General features: G+C 40.3%; 1 protein-coding gene across 5 annotated transcripts in view; it reads right to left on the minus strand.

Annotated features, from left to right (window-relative positions):
- MYOT (myotilin) overlaps window positions 1–21,089 on the minus strand; it is a 62,238-nt gene that overhangs the window by 32,238 nt on the left and 8,911 nt on the right. For 4 of the 5 annotated variants that reach the window (XM_058166715.1, XM_058166712.1, XM_058166711.1 and 1 more), the window contains exons 2-6: window positions 10,379–10,438; window positions 7,095–7,236; window positions 4,087–4,110; window positions 1,527–1,646; window positions 468–732 (exon numbers count right to left, since the gene is read on the minus strand). In XM_058166715.1, the coding sequence (XP_058022698.1) occupies window positions 468–732; window positions 1,527–1,646; window positions 4,087–4,110; window positions 7,095–7,236; window positions 10,379–10,438 (611 nt within the window). Of the gene's footprint in view, window positions 1–467; window positions 733–1,526; window positions 1,647–4,086; window positions 4,111–7,094; window positions 7,237–9,384; window positions 9,532–10,378; window positions 10,439–21,089 lie in introns of those variants that run through there. The other variant, XM_058166714.1, reaches the window with a different exon arrangement.

The following is a 21,089-nucleotide window of genomic DNA, read 5'->3' on the forward strand; positions in this document are numbered from 1 at the left end:
TTACCTGTTGCCTTACATTACAGAAAACCAATGATACTCCATGCAGTGTGTAATAAGATTGCTGGGTTAGCTATTTAGCAGACAAGGCAAGGGTTCAAGTAATGTCTGCTATAGCAGAGAAGAATTTCTGTATTCTTGTTTTCTAGTTAATGGCTAAATATATGATTTTAGCAGTGGGGTATTAGAATAGTAATCTTTCAACAGATGTTGAAACCATTTGTAGAAATCTTTGCTTGTCATTATGTTGTAGAGCAATTTGTGCTGGCTCAGGAATCTCAGTCTTAATTCATTTACATGGAAAAATAAACACACCAAACATCTTTGTAATAGCATGCCTACACTTACAAGACAATATTCATATACACCAGCCTACCAGCAGTAGAGCTTTAAAAATCCATGCATACTTGCAATAATTTCTAGCAAAAGCAACTGACATGGTTCAAAGCAATAATCTTTACTTGACTTACCAATTATGTGAATTGTCAGAGGGATTTTCATAAATACCAGGAAAACTGATGCTCTGATTGCTATAATTATGACACTGAGAGCTTTCATGTTCCACTTCATTTGCTAAACCAGAGGCATTTTGTCCACCTGCATCAGAAAAGTTCTCTGCCTCTCTTCCCATTGCTAAAAATTCACTCTCTGGCACAGAACTGATGTTCAGGTTGGTTAGCATATCTGTCAATAAGGGGGCAGATTCACGGCTTCCAGTTTCTTCTGTTTCTGAATCTGAAAAATACAGACATCAGTGACATACAAAAATATAAAGGTGATGCTCTGTACCCCAATTATTGCTTAAGATGGAGAATGATTCCAAAGAGCTTTTATACCAATTCCTCTTTTCATCTGGGAAATTCCATGTTATTTCCTTGTTCGCATTATTTTGATATTTCAGGTGAAATTCAACAGTAAAGAAGGAAAAACAATGAGTGGTCATTTAATAACAGACACTTTGAATAGGAATCTCCATGAAATTTAATATATAACCGACAGTTGCTTGGTAGATAGATGGACAGCACATGAATTTAGTAAATAAACAATATAACCCAGAGCCAATAGAAGAGAAATAAATTGTTTCAATAAAGTAAATGGTTTTTAAAAACCCTTTAGAAAATTTTTATAAAGATCCCAGACGTATCTTAAATAAAGCATCCATTGTAGATGTGTACATTTTACAAATATGATAAATTGTGTATGTACTTTAATTACGCATGTATTAATGTAGTCCAGTATATACATATTCTCGTTGGAAATGTTCCAAAGAACTTGTGTGGGAGTTTCAGGAATATTTTGCCTGCCTAGCACTGAGGAAAAAAAGAACTAAGCTTTCTTTTAATGAAAATGATGCATAGAAGCCATAATTTAAATAAGTAACAGAAATAGATATGATGCTTCTTAGCTTTTAGATGTTAACAGCATGTTCTGCTATATGAAAATTTTCTAGTCTTTCTTTCCATCAAAATTATTTCAGTTATTTCAGAATTTCTTTTAAAAATTATTTCCCTCAAAGACTCCAAACTTACCTTCAGGGACCCAAAGAAATGCGCTGGATGCTACAGCCCCCAAATCATTTTCAGCAATACATAGATATATTCCAGAGTCTTCAGGGAAAGCTTCTGTTATTACCAAAGAACAAACTTCCTCTGAGAAAAGAAAAAAGGTAATGAGATAATAAATACTGCAAATATATAATAAATAAATGCATAAGCACAATATTATAGCCCACTCATGTTAGTAGGAACTGATTTTTTCATAAATTTACAATATATTACTATAAAGAGACCAGTTATTATTTATTATTTTATTTATTATTTATTTATTTGTCAAACACAACAGTATATATAAGTATAAGCATGAAATAATCATACGAATTGGATACAATCAAAGGGAACATTAGGAGAGGAACGTTAGGCACGCTGGTGCTCTTATGCACGCCCCTTACAGACCTCTTAGGAATGGGGTGAGGTCAATGGTAGATAGTCTTTGGTTGAAGCTTTGGTGATTTTGGGAAGAGACCACAGTGTCAGGTAGTGCGTTCCAGGCATTAACAACTCTGTTTCTAAAGTCATATTTTCTGCAATCAAGATTGGAGCTGTTCACATTAAGTTTAAATCTATTGTGTGCTCATGTATTGTTGGGATTGAAGCTGAAGTAGTCTTCGACAGGAAGGACGTTGTAGCTGATGATTTTATGAGTTATACTCAGGTCATGCCAAAGGCGGCGGAGTTCTAAATTTTCTAAAGCCAGGATTTCAAGTCTGGTGGCATAAGGTATTTTGTTGTGAACAGAGCTCTTGTAAAATATTTTTGGACATGCTCAATTGTATTAATTGTATAATTATATAATTGTATTAATGTCTGAAATGAAATGTCCCCGATGAAACACAAAAGCTCACTACCTAAGTAGGTGAGCCTTATAAATTATGTTCCTAATTCACACCTAGAATGCTACAGAATGTAAGATTAAAAAAAAAGTTGGGGGAGGGGAGGAGGAGAACAGCTAAAAGTAATCAGCACAATGACTTACACAGTGGGAAGTGCTTTTAATGATGGGGTAGTAGCGTGCACCCAGTGCATTCAAACAATGCATCAAAGACCTGGAAATCCAACAAGATCTAGCTTTTCTTCCCAAGAATGTTTTTTTTTTTGAGCAATCAAACTCCCCCTTTTAAAGCAATATTTATATTGAATAATTGTTCCCAAAATCCAAAGGGCATTAAACTTAGTGCGCTGCAAATGCAGTTCCCACAGCAGTTTTGGAGGGCTGATACAAAAAACAAAAACAAAAAAACCCACTATGAGCTGAAATTATGCCCTTGTGGAGAAGGGGCCATCGAAGCTACAGCTCATGTCCTGCTACATTGCATCTTCTATAGAGATTCACGGTCTCAATTTGTAACACCTCACCTAATAAAACGCTCGAGAAATATTGATTTTGTTTAGCTGTAACGACTGTTATCAGATAAGCATCTTCATCATTATTACTGTTTTTAATGCTTTTATTTGTAATGCTGGTCTGTAACTGTAATAAAAAAATTGGTTGAATAGAGCAAAACTGCCAAATGCATTATCATATGCCCAAAAAACAGCAATTATGGTAGTATTTGTTTGAACAAATACTACCGTAAGTGCCCTAGCAACAGAATTGAATCTATCACTGGATAGATTTGTCTTAGTGAATACAAAGAATTCTGAATTTAGTACAAACAGTCCTTGTTTAGTAACTCTCCTTTAGTTACAATAGTGATGAAAAGATTACTTTACAAGCAGTTTCTCTCCCCCCCCCAGCCTTCGCAAAGAAAGCCTTCCCAAAATCCCCAAAGCTTCAACCAAAAACTGTCTACTATTGACCTCACCCCATTCCTAAGAGGACTGTAAGGGGTGTGCATAAGAGCACAAGCGTGCCTACCGTTCCTGTCCTATTGTTTCCTTTCGTTATATCCAATTAATATAGTTATTACATACTCATATATATGCTTATATATTGTATAGTTATTTCATGCTTATGCTTATATATACTCTGTGACAAAATAAATAAATAAATAAGCTGAGCTGTTGGTTCCAGTGGCGATCACTAAATGAGGGTTACCTGCAGAGTACCAAATCAAGATTGCAAAACCCCAAACAACCACAAGATGCCAGAAAACAAGCCCTTTGATGATATCTATTGTAGTAATTTTCATAGATAAATCTGGTAGCCCTAACTTCATAGAAAGTTGAAGGCAGCTAAGTGCAGATTTGAGAGTGGATTTATTAAAATCAGTGGGGACTAATTGCCAAGCAAATATCTAAGACTGAGCTAGAAGCAATCCTTCTATAGTGTAGTAAGAACTTATTAGCTGGATATTATTGTTTAACCCTTTGCCCCTTGAAACCTGCTGAATTTTTCATGGGTTATGAGGACAACATACAACTTGCTAAATTCTTTTTTTCACATCCAGCTACAAGGTTCTGTGCACAGTGGCACAGGGTCGGGGACTTGCATGTGTCTGTCTTGAACTAGGCCTTGCTAAGTTCATTGGCTGGATTCTGATGTTGGGTTATGTTCCCAGTTCTTTGCAACTTTTCATTTAAAAGTACTTACCAGGGACCATAGATGAGCATGCCTCTGTTAAAGATAGAAAGAGACAGAGGATTTAATTGTGAACAATTATTTTGTGGAGTCAGAAAGTGAAAATGTCAAACTGCTCAAAGACACACAGAGCTGCAGATCACACGAGTCACAGACCTTACCCATCCGCTGATCCCCACTCACTAAGGCCCAGGTGATGACATTGATTCTGTCCCCTTCAGACCTACATGCAACTATTAAAAGGGGCTAGAATTCTGCCCCATTTGCTTCTGAGCATCCTGCCTTGCAAATCATATTAAATCTTGAAATAACATATTGACATTACAAATCCATTTATCTGAATTCTGCATTGATTCCCATAGCAGCATGCAGTAGGGCCACCGAACCTTTTTCTGAACAGCCATTTTGCTGTTTACTTATAAACTGCTTTTCATCTCAGTTGGGGAAAATACTGTTATGATAAAGCATAAAACAGCCAGAAAGGATAGAATGAGCCTCAGAACAATTCTGTGGTTAATTTTCTTTAAAAAAAAGAAGAAGCAGAAGCTATATTGTATTTCATATTTTTTACTTTAGGTAAGCCTTTGAGGTTAATTCAATCCTGCCCAAATAGTGGACTTTGAATCATAAGAATTATGTAAATAGACTTTTTATTTCTAATAGTGTGTGCAATGGAAACTATGAGACCTAATTAACTAATAAGGTTATTACGTTAGAGTTGAATCAGTAATTGGTTTTGCCGTTCTGTCTGCTTTTGAGCATCTTGTATAAATCTGGTTAGCTACTATGTGACCCACAATAATTAAATATTGAATCTATTATTTTTCAGACCCACAAAAGGCAGAATGAGGCAGGAATAGGTCTATATGTAATGCCCACCATAGCAAACGCAGCACTAAGATGTCTGGATATTGCAATACTTCTGTTTTTGGAGTTCCAAGAATTAAATGGGTTTTTTCAGATGATCCTAACAAATACTGTAAAATATGTAAATATATATGTTAACATGAAACTCTCAAACCTAGTAAACACATAGTAAGGGTAGCCTTATTGATATGAATCCCCACCTGTGAATGGAAACTTTGGATAATTTCAGTGGAATGTCTGTCGTATTAAGAGACATTTGAGATGAAGTATGGATTCGGTACAAATGCTGTCTGGAATGTCATACAAGCTTTGCGTTCCATGCTAATCACCTTATTGGTTTTTAATCTGTTCTACATGTTACCTAATACAACACATTTGTTTTTATTTTAATGCCTGATCTGTGGTCAATCCTTTGCTTTGCCAATCCCCTTCCTGTTACCTCTGTGTCCGCTTTACATATCTTACTGAAAACAGATGAATTCAAAAGGCATGTGTTATTGGAAAAAAACTGGAACACTTAATTGTTGGACAAATTCAGTCCTGGGTTCCTATTCCATTTATCTCATCTCATTTACATTTTCAACAAAAGATTGCTGGGTTTGTTTGTTTTTTAGTCTTTATACCAGGATAATTTTTTCTTAATACTTTTATACTGGAATATCCAGGGTACACCATGCTTAAATCAATTAACTTTTCAGAAGATATGCTTATAATTTTATTGTTATTTTTCTTTGTGTCATGTGAAAATTAACCTGTTTGATGATGCAGAATTATCTGATTTTCTTGAAAATCCTGTCCAATTCCAAAAGTTGGTTAATGTTCTTCAGAGAATAATTAAATCTTGGTCAAGTTTACATGTAATATTAATCCACAGTTCAGTTACTTTATTTTTGCTTTACTGTCATATTGGCAGTCTATTTTAAGAAAGCAGCTATATACAAATCAGTGATGCACACATCATAAAAAGCCAAAAAACAAACAAAACTGCATTATAGATTAACTTTATGTGTGAGGATGGAGAATGCCTAGCTGTTGTCAGGCCACATTTCCTCCATATCAGCATTCTCTCTTTCTCCCCCTCCTCCCCCCACATCTCTCTCTCTCACACACACAAACAATAGCTTTTAATATTTATTTGCCCTCCATTTATTGGCTGCTGCTTACCTTAAGTTCAGGGCAAGGCTGAACATGACTCAGTTATATGTTTCTTTTATTAGATGTTACAGATGAAAACACATGGGAAAGATGTGGCTCAGCAGCAACACAGTTGTCATTAGACAGCAGTTGGTGCATGTGTTTAAAAAAGAATTCATCCCACTTCAAATTAGCTAATTTAGTTTGAGGAAAAATATATATTGTAGAAATTGGCAGCTGCAGCTCATCATAGAAACTTGAATATGCACAAATGCTCTATGTCATTTCTCTCCCAGGGAGGAGAATGCTGTGTTTTGAGTATCTCTTTGAACAGATCTCTCCAATCACAGTCATGATTCATGTTCCTCAAAAGGAAACACACCAATGTCTGCAGTTCAGAAAGAGTTTCAACATGGGGTAATGGGTGAATTAACCCTTCACAACTTAAATAAAATATTGGCCAAGAAGGTTCATCTGTACTTCAGCATACTTTTAGTTGCCATATCCAGATTTAGAAGGTCTTCAACTCGCCATAACCAACTTACCATGGCCAACTCACTGCAGCCAACTCGCCACGGCCAACTCACTGCAGCCCACTCACCACAAGACAACTTGCCATGGGACCAGAGTTACACTAATATCAAAGAAATAGTGGCACAGAATCATTAAAGAAAGGATGCCAAAGGAGGGACAAAATGAAATATGAATGACAAAAATTAGAATAATTTTAAAAACTATTTTAAATAATTAAATTGAATTGTTGAATTGTCCTGCAGTGAATTGTCCTGTGGCCAGTTGGCCATGGTGCGTTGGCTGTGGTGAATTGCCCCATTCCGATACTCCCCAAGCCCTTCCCTCATCTGTACTGTATTGGGGTCAAACAAGGAAGACCAGGTTCTTACAATTCAAACAGGTATATCTTCTTTTTCCTTCCTTCTGAATTACATTTGATAGATTACAGTTTGTAAAACAGAAGTTGTCCCACTGTTGGAAGGCTTTTAAAGAACAAAAATGCCTACTTTTTCTTAATATGCGGAAGTCTGCAGAATCTATGATTTGGTTGCACTCTCTGTACCAGCGAACCTGAAGAGGGGCGGAGGCTCTTATTCGACACTCAAACACCACCAATTGGCCTTTAGTAGCTGTAATATTTTGTGGGCTCTGAAAGATGACCAAAAACATAACATTAAATTTATACAGTTAAAGGTGCTATGCATAGAACAAACTCCTGAATACCAACTCTCTTGTTTCCAAGTGAGCAATTACAACAGTTTCCCACAAACTTGAATTTCTTGGTCTATCCTATATTTATAGTCAGATTCATATCTTACGTTTCTTCTAAGAAAAGGAAATGTGCTGAGAGTAGTCTACATAGAATTTCTTCCTCCATTCCTCCCCTAAGGGTGGAGTGGGTTGAGAGAGGATGACAAGCCCAAAGTCAATGTGAGCTTCCATGGTTGAGGGTAGACAAGAATCTCAGTGTTCCCATTCTAGCTCTAATACTTTATCACTTCATCATACTGTTTCACACTCCCATAATCCTTAGCAAGCAATGATTTTGGAATTATGCTAATACCCAAAAGGATTTTCCTCTCCAGTGATTAAAGTAGGAAGCCAAAAACTGGGGGCTGTGAGTTCTATTCCATATTGGACACAAAGCCAGCTGGGTGGTGGTGTGGCCCACCAGCGGCTAGCAGAGCTGGCAGCAGATTTGGGCAGTGAGGAGGTTGGGGAGGAACATGGGCCAGTCCTGGAGTCTGGGGAAGGCTCAGATGAGGGCTCTGCATCAAAGGCAGAGAGGGCCAGGGCCATCTGGTAGTTATGTGCTACCTCCAGAATCTGACATCAGCAAGGCAGAAGAACAGTGTGAGCCTGTGCAGAGCTGCCAGAAGGCAGGAACAATTAAGGGGGGGAAAAAGGTGACTCGGGAGTAAGGCTTGGAGGGGGTTGACCCCCCCCATAAGACATAAAAGAGGAGCAAACAGACGTGAGCCTTTGCCGGAAGCAATTAGTTCATATAGTCAATTCAAGCTCTGAGAAGTCCGTTTGACTCTGTGCTCCGTTTGGCCCTGCAAAACTAATTGACAATTAGGTCTCTGGCAGCGTTTAAAGGGAGATAAAGGTGGGTGCTTATCAACATTACTTTAAAAGATTGTGTCAACTCGAGCAGACATCTGTCGGAATCTTCACAGACTGTTTGTGAATCATCACGGGCTGTGAATGAACATAATTCATACTTTCTCAATAAAAGAGGTTGTTGGGACTAAGATTGTGATATATGCTTTCTCAGGAAGCCTAGGTCAGAACAGGTGGCCTTTGGGTGACACACACTCTCAGCCCTAGGAGGCACACAATGGCAAACCACTTCCAAAAAATCTTGCGAAGAACACTGTAGGGACTTGTCCAGCCAGTTGCCAGGAGTCAATACTGACTTGAATGGAAATGGCTTCCTGTAGTCTTTCGGGTGCGCTTCAAGTTCCTGGTTACCACCTTTAAAGCGCTCCATGGCTTAGGACCCGGGTACTTAGGAGACCGCCTGCTGTTACCTTATGCCTCCCATCGACCCGTACGCTCTCACAGAGAGGGCCTTCTCAGGGTGCCGTCCACCAAACAATGTCGGCTGGCGGCCCCAGGAGTAGGGCCTTCTCTGTGGGAGCACCGACACTCTGGAACGAACTCCCCCCTGGCTTACGTCAAGTGCCTGATCTTCGGACCTTTCGTCGTGAGCTAAAAACATATTTATTCATTCAAGCAGGACTGGCATAAATAGTGGATTTTAAATTGGGGTTTTAGTAATATTTTAAATTTTTAAATCTTTTAAATTACCGGCCGTCTAGTAATAGTTTATCTTAATTTCTTTTAATTGTATATATTCTGTATTTTATTCTGGCTGTACACCGCCCTGAGTCCTTCGGGAGAAGGGCGGTATAAAAATTTAATAAAATAAATAAAAAATAAATAAATAAATAAATAAATATTTTTTAACACTCAACTGTGCCTTTTACTTCAAAGATGAACATGTCTGATTATTAGATTTATTATATTTGGGCTGCAAAAACCTAGAAGACCACTAGAGGCGAAGGCCAAGAGTTGAGTTTTCTGCACATATTTTCTGCTTCTTAGGTGATTGTGTGGATGCTTGCAGTCCAGATACAGAAGGCCTATTACAGAAGGCCTACTGGAGCCTGTTTTCAAGTAGTGACAGATGGAAAGGAAAATAAGAACATTTCCATCTAAGTAGCAATGGTGTCTGCACATACCACAGGGAGATTTTTGAATCTAACTTAACACTGAGATTATATCTCTTACCTTTATGAACACAGGAGCTGCTTCATAGGCAGATCCAATCATTTGGGAAGGGTTCTGCATCTATAAAAGAAATGAAATATGCTGCAATCACAACGCATACTGTGCAAGACTTTGATGGCTATATATTCCCATTTACAGATAAATATAAAAAACTTTTTGAGATTGCTGTACTAGATTATGATGGAAGTCTTTTTGTGAACCTTTATTTAGTACTTTATGGAAACTAATCCCTTTAGCTAGTTTACAAAATTATTTAAAAGAATATATATAACAACAATTGTCATATTGAAGTCCTTCTCTGTGGGGGCTCCCACACTTTGGAACGAACTTCCCCCGGGCTTACGCCAAATACCTGACCTTCAGACCTTCCGCCGCGAACTGAAGACACATCTTTTCATTCGGGCTGGCTTAAATTTTGAATTTTAAATTTTAGATTACTTAAATTTTTTCGTTTTTAATTTTTTTACTAATTTTAAATGGGGTTTTGGTTTTTATAAATTTTTAAAGTTCTAGGCTAATTATAATAAGTTTTTTAACTTGCATTTTAAATTGTATACTGTAGTGTCTGTATTTTATTGTTGCCTGTACACCGCCCTGAGTCCTTCGGGAGAAGGGCGTATAAAATTTAATAAATAAAAAATAAATAAATAAATAAATAAATATTTTTTAACACTCAACTGTGCCTTTTACTTCAAAGATGAACATGTCTGATTATTAGATTTATTATATTTGGGCTGCAAAAACCTAGAAGACCACTAGAGGCGAAGGCCAAGAGTTGAGTTTTCTGCACATATTTTCTGCTTCTTAGGTGATTGTGTGGATGCTTGCAGTCCAGATACAGAAGGCCTATTACAGAAGGCCTACTGGAGCCTGTTTTCAAGTAGTGACAGATGGAAAGGAAAATAAGAACATTTCCATCTAAGTAGCAATGGTGTCTGCACATACCACAGGGAGATTTTTGAATCTAACTTAACACTGAGATTATATCTCTTACCTTTATGAACACAGGAGCTGCTTCATAGGCAGATCCAATCATTTGGGAAGGGTTCTGCATCTATAAAAGAAATGAAATATGCTGCAATCACAACGCATACTGTGCAAGACTTTGATGGCTATATATTCCCATTTACAGATAAATATAAAAAACTTTTTGAGATTGCTGTACTAGATTATGATGGAAGTCTTTTTGTGAACCTTTATTTAGTACTTTATGGAAACTAATCCCTTTAGCTAGTTTACAAAATTATTTAAAAGAATATATATAACAACAATTGTCATATTGAAGTCCTTCTCTGTGGGGGCTCCCACACTTTGGAACGAACTTCCCCCGGGCTTACGCCAAATACCTGACCTTCAGACCTTCCGCCGCGAACTGAAGACACATCTTTTCATTCGCGCGGGGCTGGCTTAAATTTTAAATTTTAAATTTTAAATTACATAAATTTTATCGATTTTAAATTTTTTACTAATTTTAAATGGGGTTTTGGTTTTTATAAATTTTTAAAGTTCTAGGCTAATTATAATAAGTTTTTTAACTTGCATTTTAAATTGTATACTGTAGTGTCTGTATTTTATTGTTGCCTGTACACCGCCCTGAGTCCTTCGGGAGAAGGGCGGTATAAAAATCAAATAAATAATAATAATAATAATAATAATAATAATAATAATAATAATAATAATAATAATAATAATAATAATAATAATAATAATAATATATTTATAGCTATTCACTTGTGCCCTAGATCAGTGGCCCCCAACTTTTTGGGTATCAGGGACTGGTTCTGTGGTCAAAGGTTTTTCTGCAGATCGGAGGGAACGTTGTGATGACCCAGGACAAGGCACAAAGGCCACACAGCCAGCTAAGAGTTCAAACTCCCCTTTAATACTCCAAAATTCCCCAAATGCTCCCATGTTCTTGGCAAGTCCCAGAGCAAAGCGCATGCACACACACATGGCAGCCTCTGGCTGCGCGCAGTCCAGCAAAGCAAAGGAACAGGGAAATGAGTCTACCAACCAAGGAACAAACAATGAGCCCAAAAAGCAAGGAACAAGATTCCGAGTACACAAGGCAAGGAAGAAGCAAGCAGTCCTGCAAACTCCAAATGTCTTGAACGGCACATACAAAATTCTACAAATTCAGTGTTGGTTCCTGACAAACACCCTTCCCCACAGCTTTTCCTTAAATCTCAGTCTCCAGGTGTGGCTTGTGAAGAGGGGTGGGGCGCTCTCTTCCTGAGTTGTCAGGTCAGCCTGTGCTGTTCCTGCCTTCCCATTCTCTCTCAGGAGTGGGGCGGTCCTTGCTCATCCCCTGACTTCCGTTGCTCCTCATTTGCACTGCTTGCACTCATCTTCCCTCCCATTCTTCCCTGCTAACAGGACTGGGACCTCCCTGCCATCCCAGTCCTGAGGGACCCTGGGCTGCCTTGGCCTGCTCCTCTCCACATTACTATGAAGTCAACAAAGCTGAACCCCTCAATCTCCATCGGCTCCAGCCCCGGCTCATTCTCCTCCGCAGATTCAGGCTCCAATGGGGGCATGACAGGCATGGTTTCACATGCTGCCTGCATCCCACAGATGGGGCTTCACTTGTTTGCGTGCACCAGTTGCTGGCATGCCGTGGATGAGTGCTGGTCCATGGACAAGGGGTTGGTGACCCTTTCCTTAGATATACCAGTACAAACAGCTTTAAGTAGCCTTGGGTACCAAACTGAAAGATATGCAAAGCTTAGCCCAGTTGTTTGGCATTTGCTCAATCTATCATCTGTAGAAATTTTTGATGTAAACAAAACAAAATAGGAAGGTAGTACAACCTTTAATATCTTCCTCCAAAATTCTACTGATAATTTGACTTCTACCTTTAAAAGTTAATTTGCTTTGTATAAATGAAAACTGTTCCTTTTTCATAAACAGAGTAATATTTGTTTCAGATTAAAATATATTTCAGATTTTAAAAAAATTATTTGAATTGATTTTACAACAATAATAAGGAAGTCGCAGAAGATTAATTTCACAACTGAATAAACTTCCTTTACTTCTAACCTAGCATTATGTTCTGTTCAAACTCTTGCCAGTATAACATACAGAGAGTGTTTAACCAACCCCAAAATATCCTGTTTTAACTAATACAGATATTTTAATATCTGTATGACACCTCCATTCCTAAATTGTCAATCTGTCGTTACCTAACATAACAAAGATTAATGAAATTACATGCTGTAAAACCTAGGAGAGAGTATATGTGGGCTAATTCTTAAGTTAACTGTGTTTTCTGTTAGCTATAAGACCTATTATAGTTTGAATTTTTGCAGTCCTGCATAAGCTATGTGTAATGTATCTTTAAATGGTTTTGGCGGGAAACAAGCACGTTGCTGATTGGTTAAAGCCGCCGGTAGAACTGTATATAAGGAGAGGTTTTTCCCCAGCCTGGTTGCTGGGTTCACCATATATTAAAGAGCTGTTGTCACTACCCTGGTCTCCAGCCTCGTTACTTCCCGAACTTAACACTGGCGACGAAGGTGGGATCTCGAGGCTAAGAGCACCAGGAACGAGCTGAACGCACGGAGAACCGAACCCAGCAAACTCAGGGCAGAAACGCGGAGATGGCCAGCTACACTCCGCCCGCACCGTTTGACCCAGCCAGGGAGAAATGGGGAACGTACATGACCCGTTTCGAAAGCTTCCTAGAAGCAAACGAACTGCAAGGAGTTCCAGACAACCGCAAAAGGGCATATTTCCTGAGCCACTGCGGTCCTGAGGTCATCGACATTGCGGAAGCCCTGGCAGAGCCAACGCCGGTACAATCGGTACCGTGGCAAACTCTGCAAAATCTATTGAAGAACCATTTCGCGCCAACACCGTCCAAATACGTACGGCGTTTTGAATTTGGGGAGCGCAGACAGCAAGAGGGCGAATCCATCAGCGATTACATGGCCGCCCTGCGAAAAGCCTCCAAGGACTGTGGGTACCGAGACTTGGATGAGGAACTGTTAGAGCAACTCATCCGTGGGGTCAGAGACATGCGTTTGCGGAGGCGGCTGCTATCAAAAAGCAATCTAACGCTGGCAAACGCTCTGGACGAAGCCAGAGCTCATGAGATGTCCACCCAAGCGGCGGAAACCCTGCAAAAGCCACTCTCGCCAACGGCGAGCACAAGCGCGAAATCAACCCCGGTCCATAATGAAGAAATCCAGCCCGAATCAGACGGCGAGGATGAGGAAGGAGTTTGCCTCACCGAGAGAAGGGGCAAAGAAGACCGGGATGAATGCGGAAGTTGCGGAGGGCAACACCAGGGTCAATGATGCAAGTTCAAGGACGCTACATGTCGGCGGTGCGAGAAGAAGGGGCACCTGGCTCAAGTCTGTCGAGCACCCCAACCTTCCCGCCGAAAATTCAAACCAACCAATCAGAGCGCGGGATCGGCAAGGCGACCCGCGATTGGTCAAAACAAAAAGGGCGCGAACTCAAATCGAACGACCGTGATCATAGGCCGTGCAGCAACCCGCGTCGAGAAGAAAATTTTCACTAAACCGAAAATCGAAGGAGTGCCGTGCCGACTAGAAGTGGACACCGGGTCAGCGATCACAATCATGTCCTGGGACACTTTTGCAAAAGCTTTGCCGAGAATCGCCAAACGCAAACTGCAAACACAACGGCTACGAGTGCACGACTACCAAGGGAATCGCATCCCTGTTCGAGGGACCACCTCCGTCCGCGTCGAGTACGGACCACACAAGAAGACCCTGCCCATCACGATAGTCGAAGGGACACTGCCAAGTCTGTTGGGACTAGACTGGTTCCATGCATTGGGCATGGGAGTGACTGGCATCTACAGAAGTGACTTTAACCTAAAAGACACACTCATGAACGAGTTCGAAGATGTCTTCAAGGACTGCCTGGGCAAGTACAAGGGGACCCCTATTTCCTTCAATTTAGACCCCCAGGTAGCCCCCATTAGGTTAAAGGCAAGGAGAGTCCCTTTTGCCCTTAAACCTAAGATTGACAAGGAGATAGACAAGCTCATCAGTCAGGGGATTCTGGTGCCAGTCGATCACGCAAAGTGGGAGACGCCAATCGTCACCCCAGTAAAACCAGATGGGTCAGTTAGAATCTGCGCTGACTACAAGGCGACGTTAAACAAAGCCTTGCAGAAAAGCGCTTACCCGGTCCCCGTGGTACAACACTTGCTGCACTCGCTGGGGCAAGGACACGTCTTTGCCAAGTTAGATTTGGCTCAAGCCTATCAACAACTACCCGTGAGGCCACCCCAGCCGAAGCCCAGACGATTGTGACTCACAGAGGTGCTTTCAAGTGTACCCGGTTACAGTTTGGGGTGAGTGTGGCACCTGGTCTATTCCAGAATTTAATGGAGCGACTTCTGCAAGGGCTCCCGGGGGTAGTCCCCTATTTCGATGATGTATTGATATCAGCCGAAAATTTAGAAGAATTGGGGGAGCGTTTGAGAAAAGTTCTGGGCATTTTCCGGTCAGCCGGTCTAAAGGTTAAAGTGAACAAATGCCAGATAGGGGTAGAATCCGTCGAGTTCTTGGGCTACAGAATAGACAAGGAGGGAATTCACCCCACTGAAAGCAAGGTCAGGGCAATACGAAAGGCTCCAGCGCCCAAAAACAAAACAGAGCTACAGGCATTCCTGGGTCTAGTGAATTTTTACGCGGTCTTTTTAAAAAATAAGGCAACCGTTGCCGAGCCGCTACATAAGTTACTGGGAAAGAATACTGCTTGGTCTTGGGGAAAGTCGGAAGCTAGGGCTTTCGAAGCAGTAAAAAACCTACTCTCGAGCGATAGCTTACTGGTTCAGTATCATAGCTCATTGCCATTGGTATTAGTCTGCGATGCTTCCCCTTACGGGGTGGGGGCTGTGCTCAGCCACAGGTTTCCAAATGGCACAGAAGCCCCAATAGCCTTCTACTCTAGAACGATGTCCTCGACAGAGAGGAACTATAGCCAGTTGGATAAGGAAGCGCTAGCTATTGTGTCAGGGGTAAAAAAGTTTCACGAGTACGTTTTTGGTAGAGACTTTGAAATTGTGACAGACCATAGACCACTGTTAGGGATACTGGCTGGCGACCGCCCAACGCCTGTGGCACTGTCGCCACGATTGACCCGATGGACTATCTTCTTAGCCGCCTATTCCTACAAACTGCAGCATCGGCCGGGAAAAGAGTTGGGGCATGCGGACGCATTAAGCAGATGCCCACTACCAGGAGCGATCGAAGACCCCACTCCGGGGACGCCCATACTGTTAATTGACTCTCTGGACTCTGGCCCAGTCACATCTAAGGAGGTGGCTCGGGCATCATACCGGGACATTACTTTGAGAACTGTACTCGGTTGGGTACAAAGAGGGTGGCCCGCTGCGCCGGGCGAGCGTTTTAAAGAATTTGTAAAAAAACGTGGGGAACTGTCGGCTCAAGGGGGGTGCCTGCTATGGGGGGATAGAGTGGTGATCCCAGAAAAATTGAGGAAAAGGGTGTTGGACCTCCTCCACGAGGGTCACCCAGGGATCGTTAGGATGAAGGGTTTAGCGAGAAGCTATGTGTGGTGGCCCTTAATGGACTCAGAAATTGCTGAAAGGGTAGGGAAATGCCAGGCCTGCCAGGAGTCCAGACCGCTACCCCCAACGGCCCCGGTTCGGGAATGGGAGAAACCCCAGGGCCCCTGGTCTAGAATACACATTGATTTTGCCGGCCCCTTCCACGGCCAAACCTTCCTGGTCGTAGTAGACGCCTACTCCAAATGGCTGGAAATCATTCTCATGAGATCCATGACAGCCGAGGCCGTGATCTCAGTCCTAAGGCACCTATTTGTAACCCATGGGTTGCCCGACACGCTAGTGTCCGATAACGGTCCGCAATTCACGGCAACCCAATTTGAAGAGTACTTGGCAGAGGAGGGCATCCGACATGCCCTCTCGGCGCCTTTCCACCCTGCGACGAATGGCCTTGCAGAGCGTTCCGGCCGGAGCGCTAAAGAGGCATTGTCCAGACTTAAGCCAGGCGACTGGCAAACAAAAATCGATGTTTTCCTGGCAGTCCAACACAGAACCCCCTGTGTCACAACCGGCAGAAGCCCAGCCGAATTGTTAATGGGCCGAAAGCTCAGGTGCCCCCTAGACCGTCTACATCCAAACTATACGCCGGAGGGTTACAAGGGGGAAATAGGAAAAACAAGAGAAATGGACATAGGCGACCGAGTGTGGGCACACAACTATGGTGAAGGCCCAACCTGGATAGCAGGACAAATCCTAAACAGAACAGGTCCCAAATCATACTTAGTAGAGTTAAGGGACGGCCGAGTATGGAGGCGCCACATAGACCAAATACGAAAACGCATAGCCGAACAATCTGAATTAATAGAAACGGGCCCTGACTACACAATGTTTGATTCCACAGCTGACTCAAACCCGGAGAACTCGCAGGACTTAGCTGAAATTCCGGAGGTCCAGCGACGCCCACAGGTTCCAGTAGAAAACAGCAGGGACGACTCTGCTAATAATCCAGGGCCGGATGGCCTAGAGAAGGAGCTGAGAGGAGCAAACAGCCCCTCCGGTCAGCTCGACCCACTCCCAGGGAATGTACTGCGCAGGTCCGAAAGAGTCAGGAGACGCCCAGTCTATTTGCGTGATTACGTTGAAAAATAATATGTAAATATCATGTAAATATGGGTAAAGTGTTTTCTAGGGGGAAGGAGTGTAATGTATCTTTAAATGGTTTTGGCGGGAAACAAGCACGTTGCTGATTGGTTAAAGCCGCCGGTAGAACTGTATATAAGGAGAGGTTTTTCCCCAGCCTGGTCGCTGGGTTCACCATATATTAAAGAGCTGTTGTCACTACCCTGGTCTCCAGCCTCGTTACTTCCCGAACTTAACACTATGCAACTTACAACAAGCAAAAACAGTCCTAGATTCTACTTAGCTATATTTAGCTCCTGCAAACTGCATGCCATTGGTAGTCAAATCCATAGCAAAAACTGCTACACCACTCAGCACAATATATACAGGTCCAAATCATGTACCCGTTTGTATGAAGACAGAAAACGTATTCAGATATTCTTTCAAGTTAATAAATGAGGTCTCTTGCTGATGACCATGAAGTAAACAAGATAAATCACTATAGAATTGAAAGCAGATACTTAATTGGATGTAGAACAGGTGTACTATATTTTGAAAGTATTCTAAACTTTTTTTGTTTGGTTAGCTTTGGCTTAACAAGGTATGTAACCACAACTGATTACATTTTATTTAGTAAACCCCGGTTAAATAGATCATGATTTAGTACAATCAACAACTTCTATGTTAAACTCCTGTCAATCAGTAGACTTGATAGATGGTTTGAGATAGGATATATTCACTTAACTTAATGTTACTTCTCTAGCCAAGCCAAATTGGTTGAAAGTGACTCAATTTATATAGGCATTGTGAGCTAACAACAACGATAATAATAGTGGAGCACTGTGGCAAAAGAAAGCAAAGATAGTAACAATAGTAATAGATGCTTTGGATACAATCCCAAAACAACTGGGGCACCACTGGAACACCATCGGCATTGACAAAATTGCCACCATCAATTACAAAATGTAGCTTCACTTGGAATAGCTTACATCCTGTGACATCTTTAATACCATAAAACAATAACATCTGCTTGTCCCAGTTCCCAGATCAAAATGCCAAGTACAGTCTAAACATCTGGCTGATTGTATACAACCAATCATAATAATAGTAATATATATTAAGATTGGGACAGTTTGGAATTACTATTAAATAAATAAGTATTATTTGTAGTGATGATTTGTACCAAATTCATCTTGCAGTACGTTGTAATACAAAAAAAAACTCTGTTAGAATCTCCAAGCATCAAAAGGGGTTATTTAAATGGCTCAAATTTGCGGGTAGTTTTTTAAGTAATAATACAGGGAAGACATTATTACTAAGTAATCAGTGTAAGAAAGAAAACTTCATTGTACAGCAAATATTTTGATGCATTCAAGAGGGTTTTTTTTAAAATGTTATAGTCAATTCTGAATGAAAAAGCTAAATAATCTTATGCTCTTTAACATCAACACTTTAAATCATTATTTATACTGATATAACTTTTCTATCTTTTAAAATCATCAATGGTCTCTAAGTTGTCTAAACATTAGAGTGTAAATTATCCATTGTCAATACTGTAGAAATCTAATTATCAAAATGACATACAGTATGTATGTATGTTTCATATGAATTAAGAAAAGAAAAGAAAAGGAAGGAAAGAGAAAGAAAGAAAAAGAAACAAAGAAAGAAAAGAAAAAGAAAGAAAAAGAAAGAAAAAGGGAGAGAGAGAAAGAAAGAAATGTTGTGGACAGTTTGCACAAATTATTAATCACTTTAATTGATTCAATGATCTACATAGGAACATTCTATTACTTGGTGAATCATGGTGAGAAATGGGTAACTCATAAGTTTGCCAACACAACTTTCCAGTGGCACACTGAATGACTGCATTGTTTATTTTTCAATAAGTGTATAAGAGCTCTTCCCTGCAAGGAAACATTCTATCGTACCTTCCTGAAATGTCCTTCTTCTCAAGGAATGTATGTAGAAACGATTGTTCGGAAGACATTTGCTCTTCAATTGAGCATAATTTTATAAAAAGAAATCTATGTAGTCTCTCTCACCACTCTCCCAACCGTTTGAAAGGCATTTAAATCCAGGGATGTTTTGAATTTTCCATGTCTATAGTAAGTCACTGCTTTGATCCAACTGTCCTTTCTTAAATGTCTTTGGAAGAAGATGACAAATGGCTAAGCTCCAGGGAAGGCACATGATGGTTTTTAATCTCCCACTGATTGATGTCCAAGCTAAACCAATTCTGATTCCAATGGGAGGAGGGTTAAACAGGAAGACGAGTAAGTCTGAAAGACAAACTGACATTCCGATGCTTGGCTTTGTATTTGAGAGATAATATCTGAGATTGATACAAATGAAGTAATACACAATCATTTTATTGGCCAATAATGTACAACATAACAGTCTTTGCACTATACTATGCCAATGCCATTGAATGACAAAATGAGAAAGTGCAGATATATTTGGTTCTTCCGCAAACTCAAGCACTATTTATTCTGGGCTTTGTAGTGTACTACTACTACTACTACTACTACTACTTCTTCTTCTTCTTCTTCTTCTTCTTCTTCTTCTTCTTCTTCTTCTTCTTCTTCTTCTTCTTCTTCTTCTTCTTCTTCTTCTTCTTCTTATTATTATTATTATTATTATTATTATTATTATTATTACTACTACTACTACTACTATAACAACCATAGACAACTCCACAAATGTAGAAGTAAATCTACATTTATCCATGGCTGGTATAATTTGATTTATGTATTTCTTTAAGCAATTTACATAACTGCCCATCTCATAGCAGTGACTGGATGATGCACAAAAGATCCAAACCATAATACCATAATATATAAACTTGATGCTAGAATAATACTAGCGATAATAATAGTTTAACGCATGCTCACTTTTAAAAATAATCCAATTTTAACCTACACAGATCACACAAATCAACTAATAAGACTGGTTTAATGTCCTTTTGGATTTATAGTAAATTCAAAAATACCATTAAATATTTATGTTTAATTTAAAGCAAATAGGTATGAGCCATGGTGGCGCAGTGGTTAGAGTGCAGTACTGCAGGTTACTTCTGCTGAGTGCTGGCTGACTGCAATTTGGCAGCTCAAATCTCACCAGACTCAAGATTGACTGAGCCTTTCATCCTTCTGAAGAGGGTAAAATGAGGACCCAAATTGTTGGGGGCAATATGCTGACTCTGTCAACCGCTTAAAGAGGGCTGTAAAGCACTGTAAAGCGGTATATAAGGCTAAGTGCTATTGCTATTGCTAGTGAGTAAGGGATGTAACACTGATGATGTTACTTAGTGAGGCAATGAAATGTCTGAAAGCAAACAACCAAGCTCAAAGAGCACCAAGGACTCCACAGGAAGAAGCTTTGCCTGATGGGACATCTCATGGTACAGATTTCAGAGGAAATAGGACTATTTTGGTTAGGCATGGGTGGACTCTGCTTCCAATGCTGCAGGGAATCCTAAGGACCTTATTTTTCAAGCATCCATTGAGACTCTTCTGAGTGACAATGCATAGTATGGTCCTGCCATTTTAAGGCAGCTACCATTTGAAAACTGCAGTGTATGGCCATCGTAAGCTTAAAACAGTGAAACATCCTTCATAGCCAAGGAAATAACAGGGGATTTTACAACCAACATTTCTTCAAAATGAAGAAACTCAGCAAGTTGTTCAGATATGGCTAATTGCTACAAGGTGTTTTCAGTGGAGTTAAATTCCAAATTCCATGTTTGAGGCTCATTGGTCATTGCTATAATGTCCCTCGTGTTTTCTTCATTTGATAAGATTAAGTCATGAGTACGCAAAAAAATGCAAGAAAAAGATAGGTATTATTCTTTTTCAATTCTTTTTCTATCTGTTTCAAAGAACACATTTGGGAACAAATAGGAAGTTGCCTTTAACCCAGAGCTGTGGAAACCTTAAGTATTCCAGCAGCCCCAGTATGGCTCTTACTAAGGACCTTATTTTTCAAGCATCCATTGAGACTCTTCTGAGTGACAATGCATAGTATGGTCCTGCCATTTTAAGGCAGCTACCATTTGAAAACTGCAGTGTATGGCCATCGT

The sequence above is a fragment of the Ahaetulla prasina genome, chromosome 2, assembly GCF_028640845.1.
Source record: "Ahaetulla prasina isolate Xishuangbanna chromosome 2, ASM2864084v1, whole genome shotgun sequence".
NCBI classification, from domain to species: Eukaryota; Metazoa; Chordata; class Lepidosauria; order Squamata; family Colubridae; genus Ahaetulla; species Ahaetulla prasina.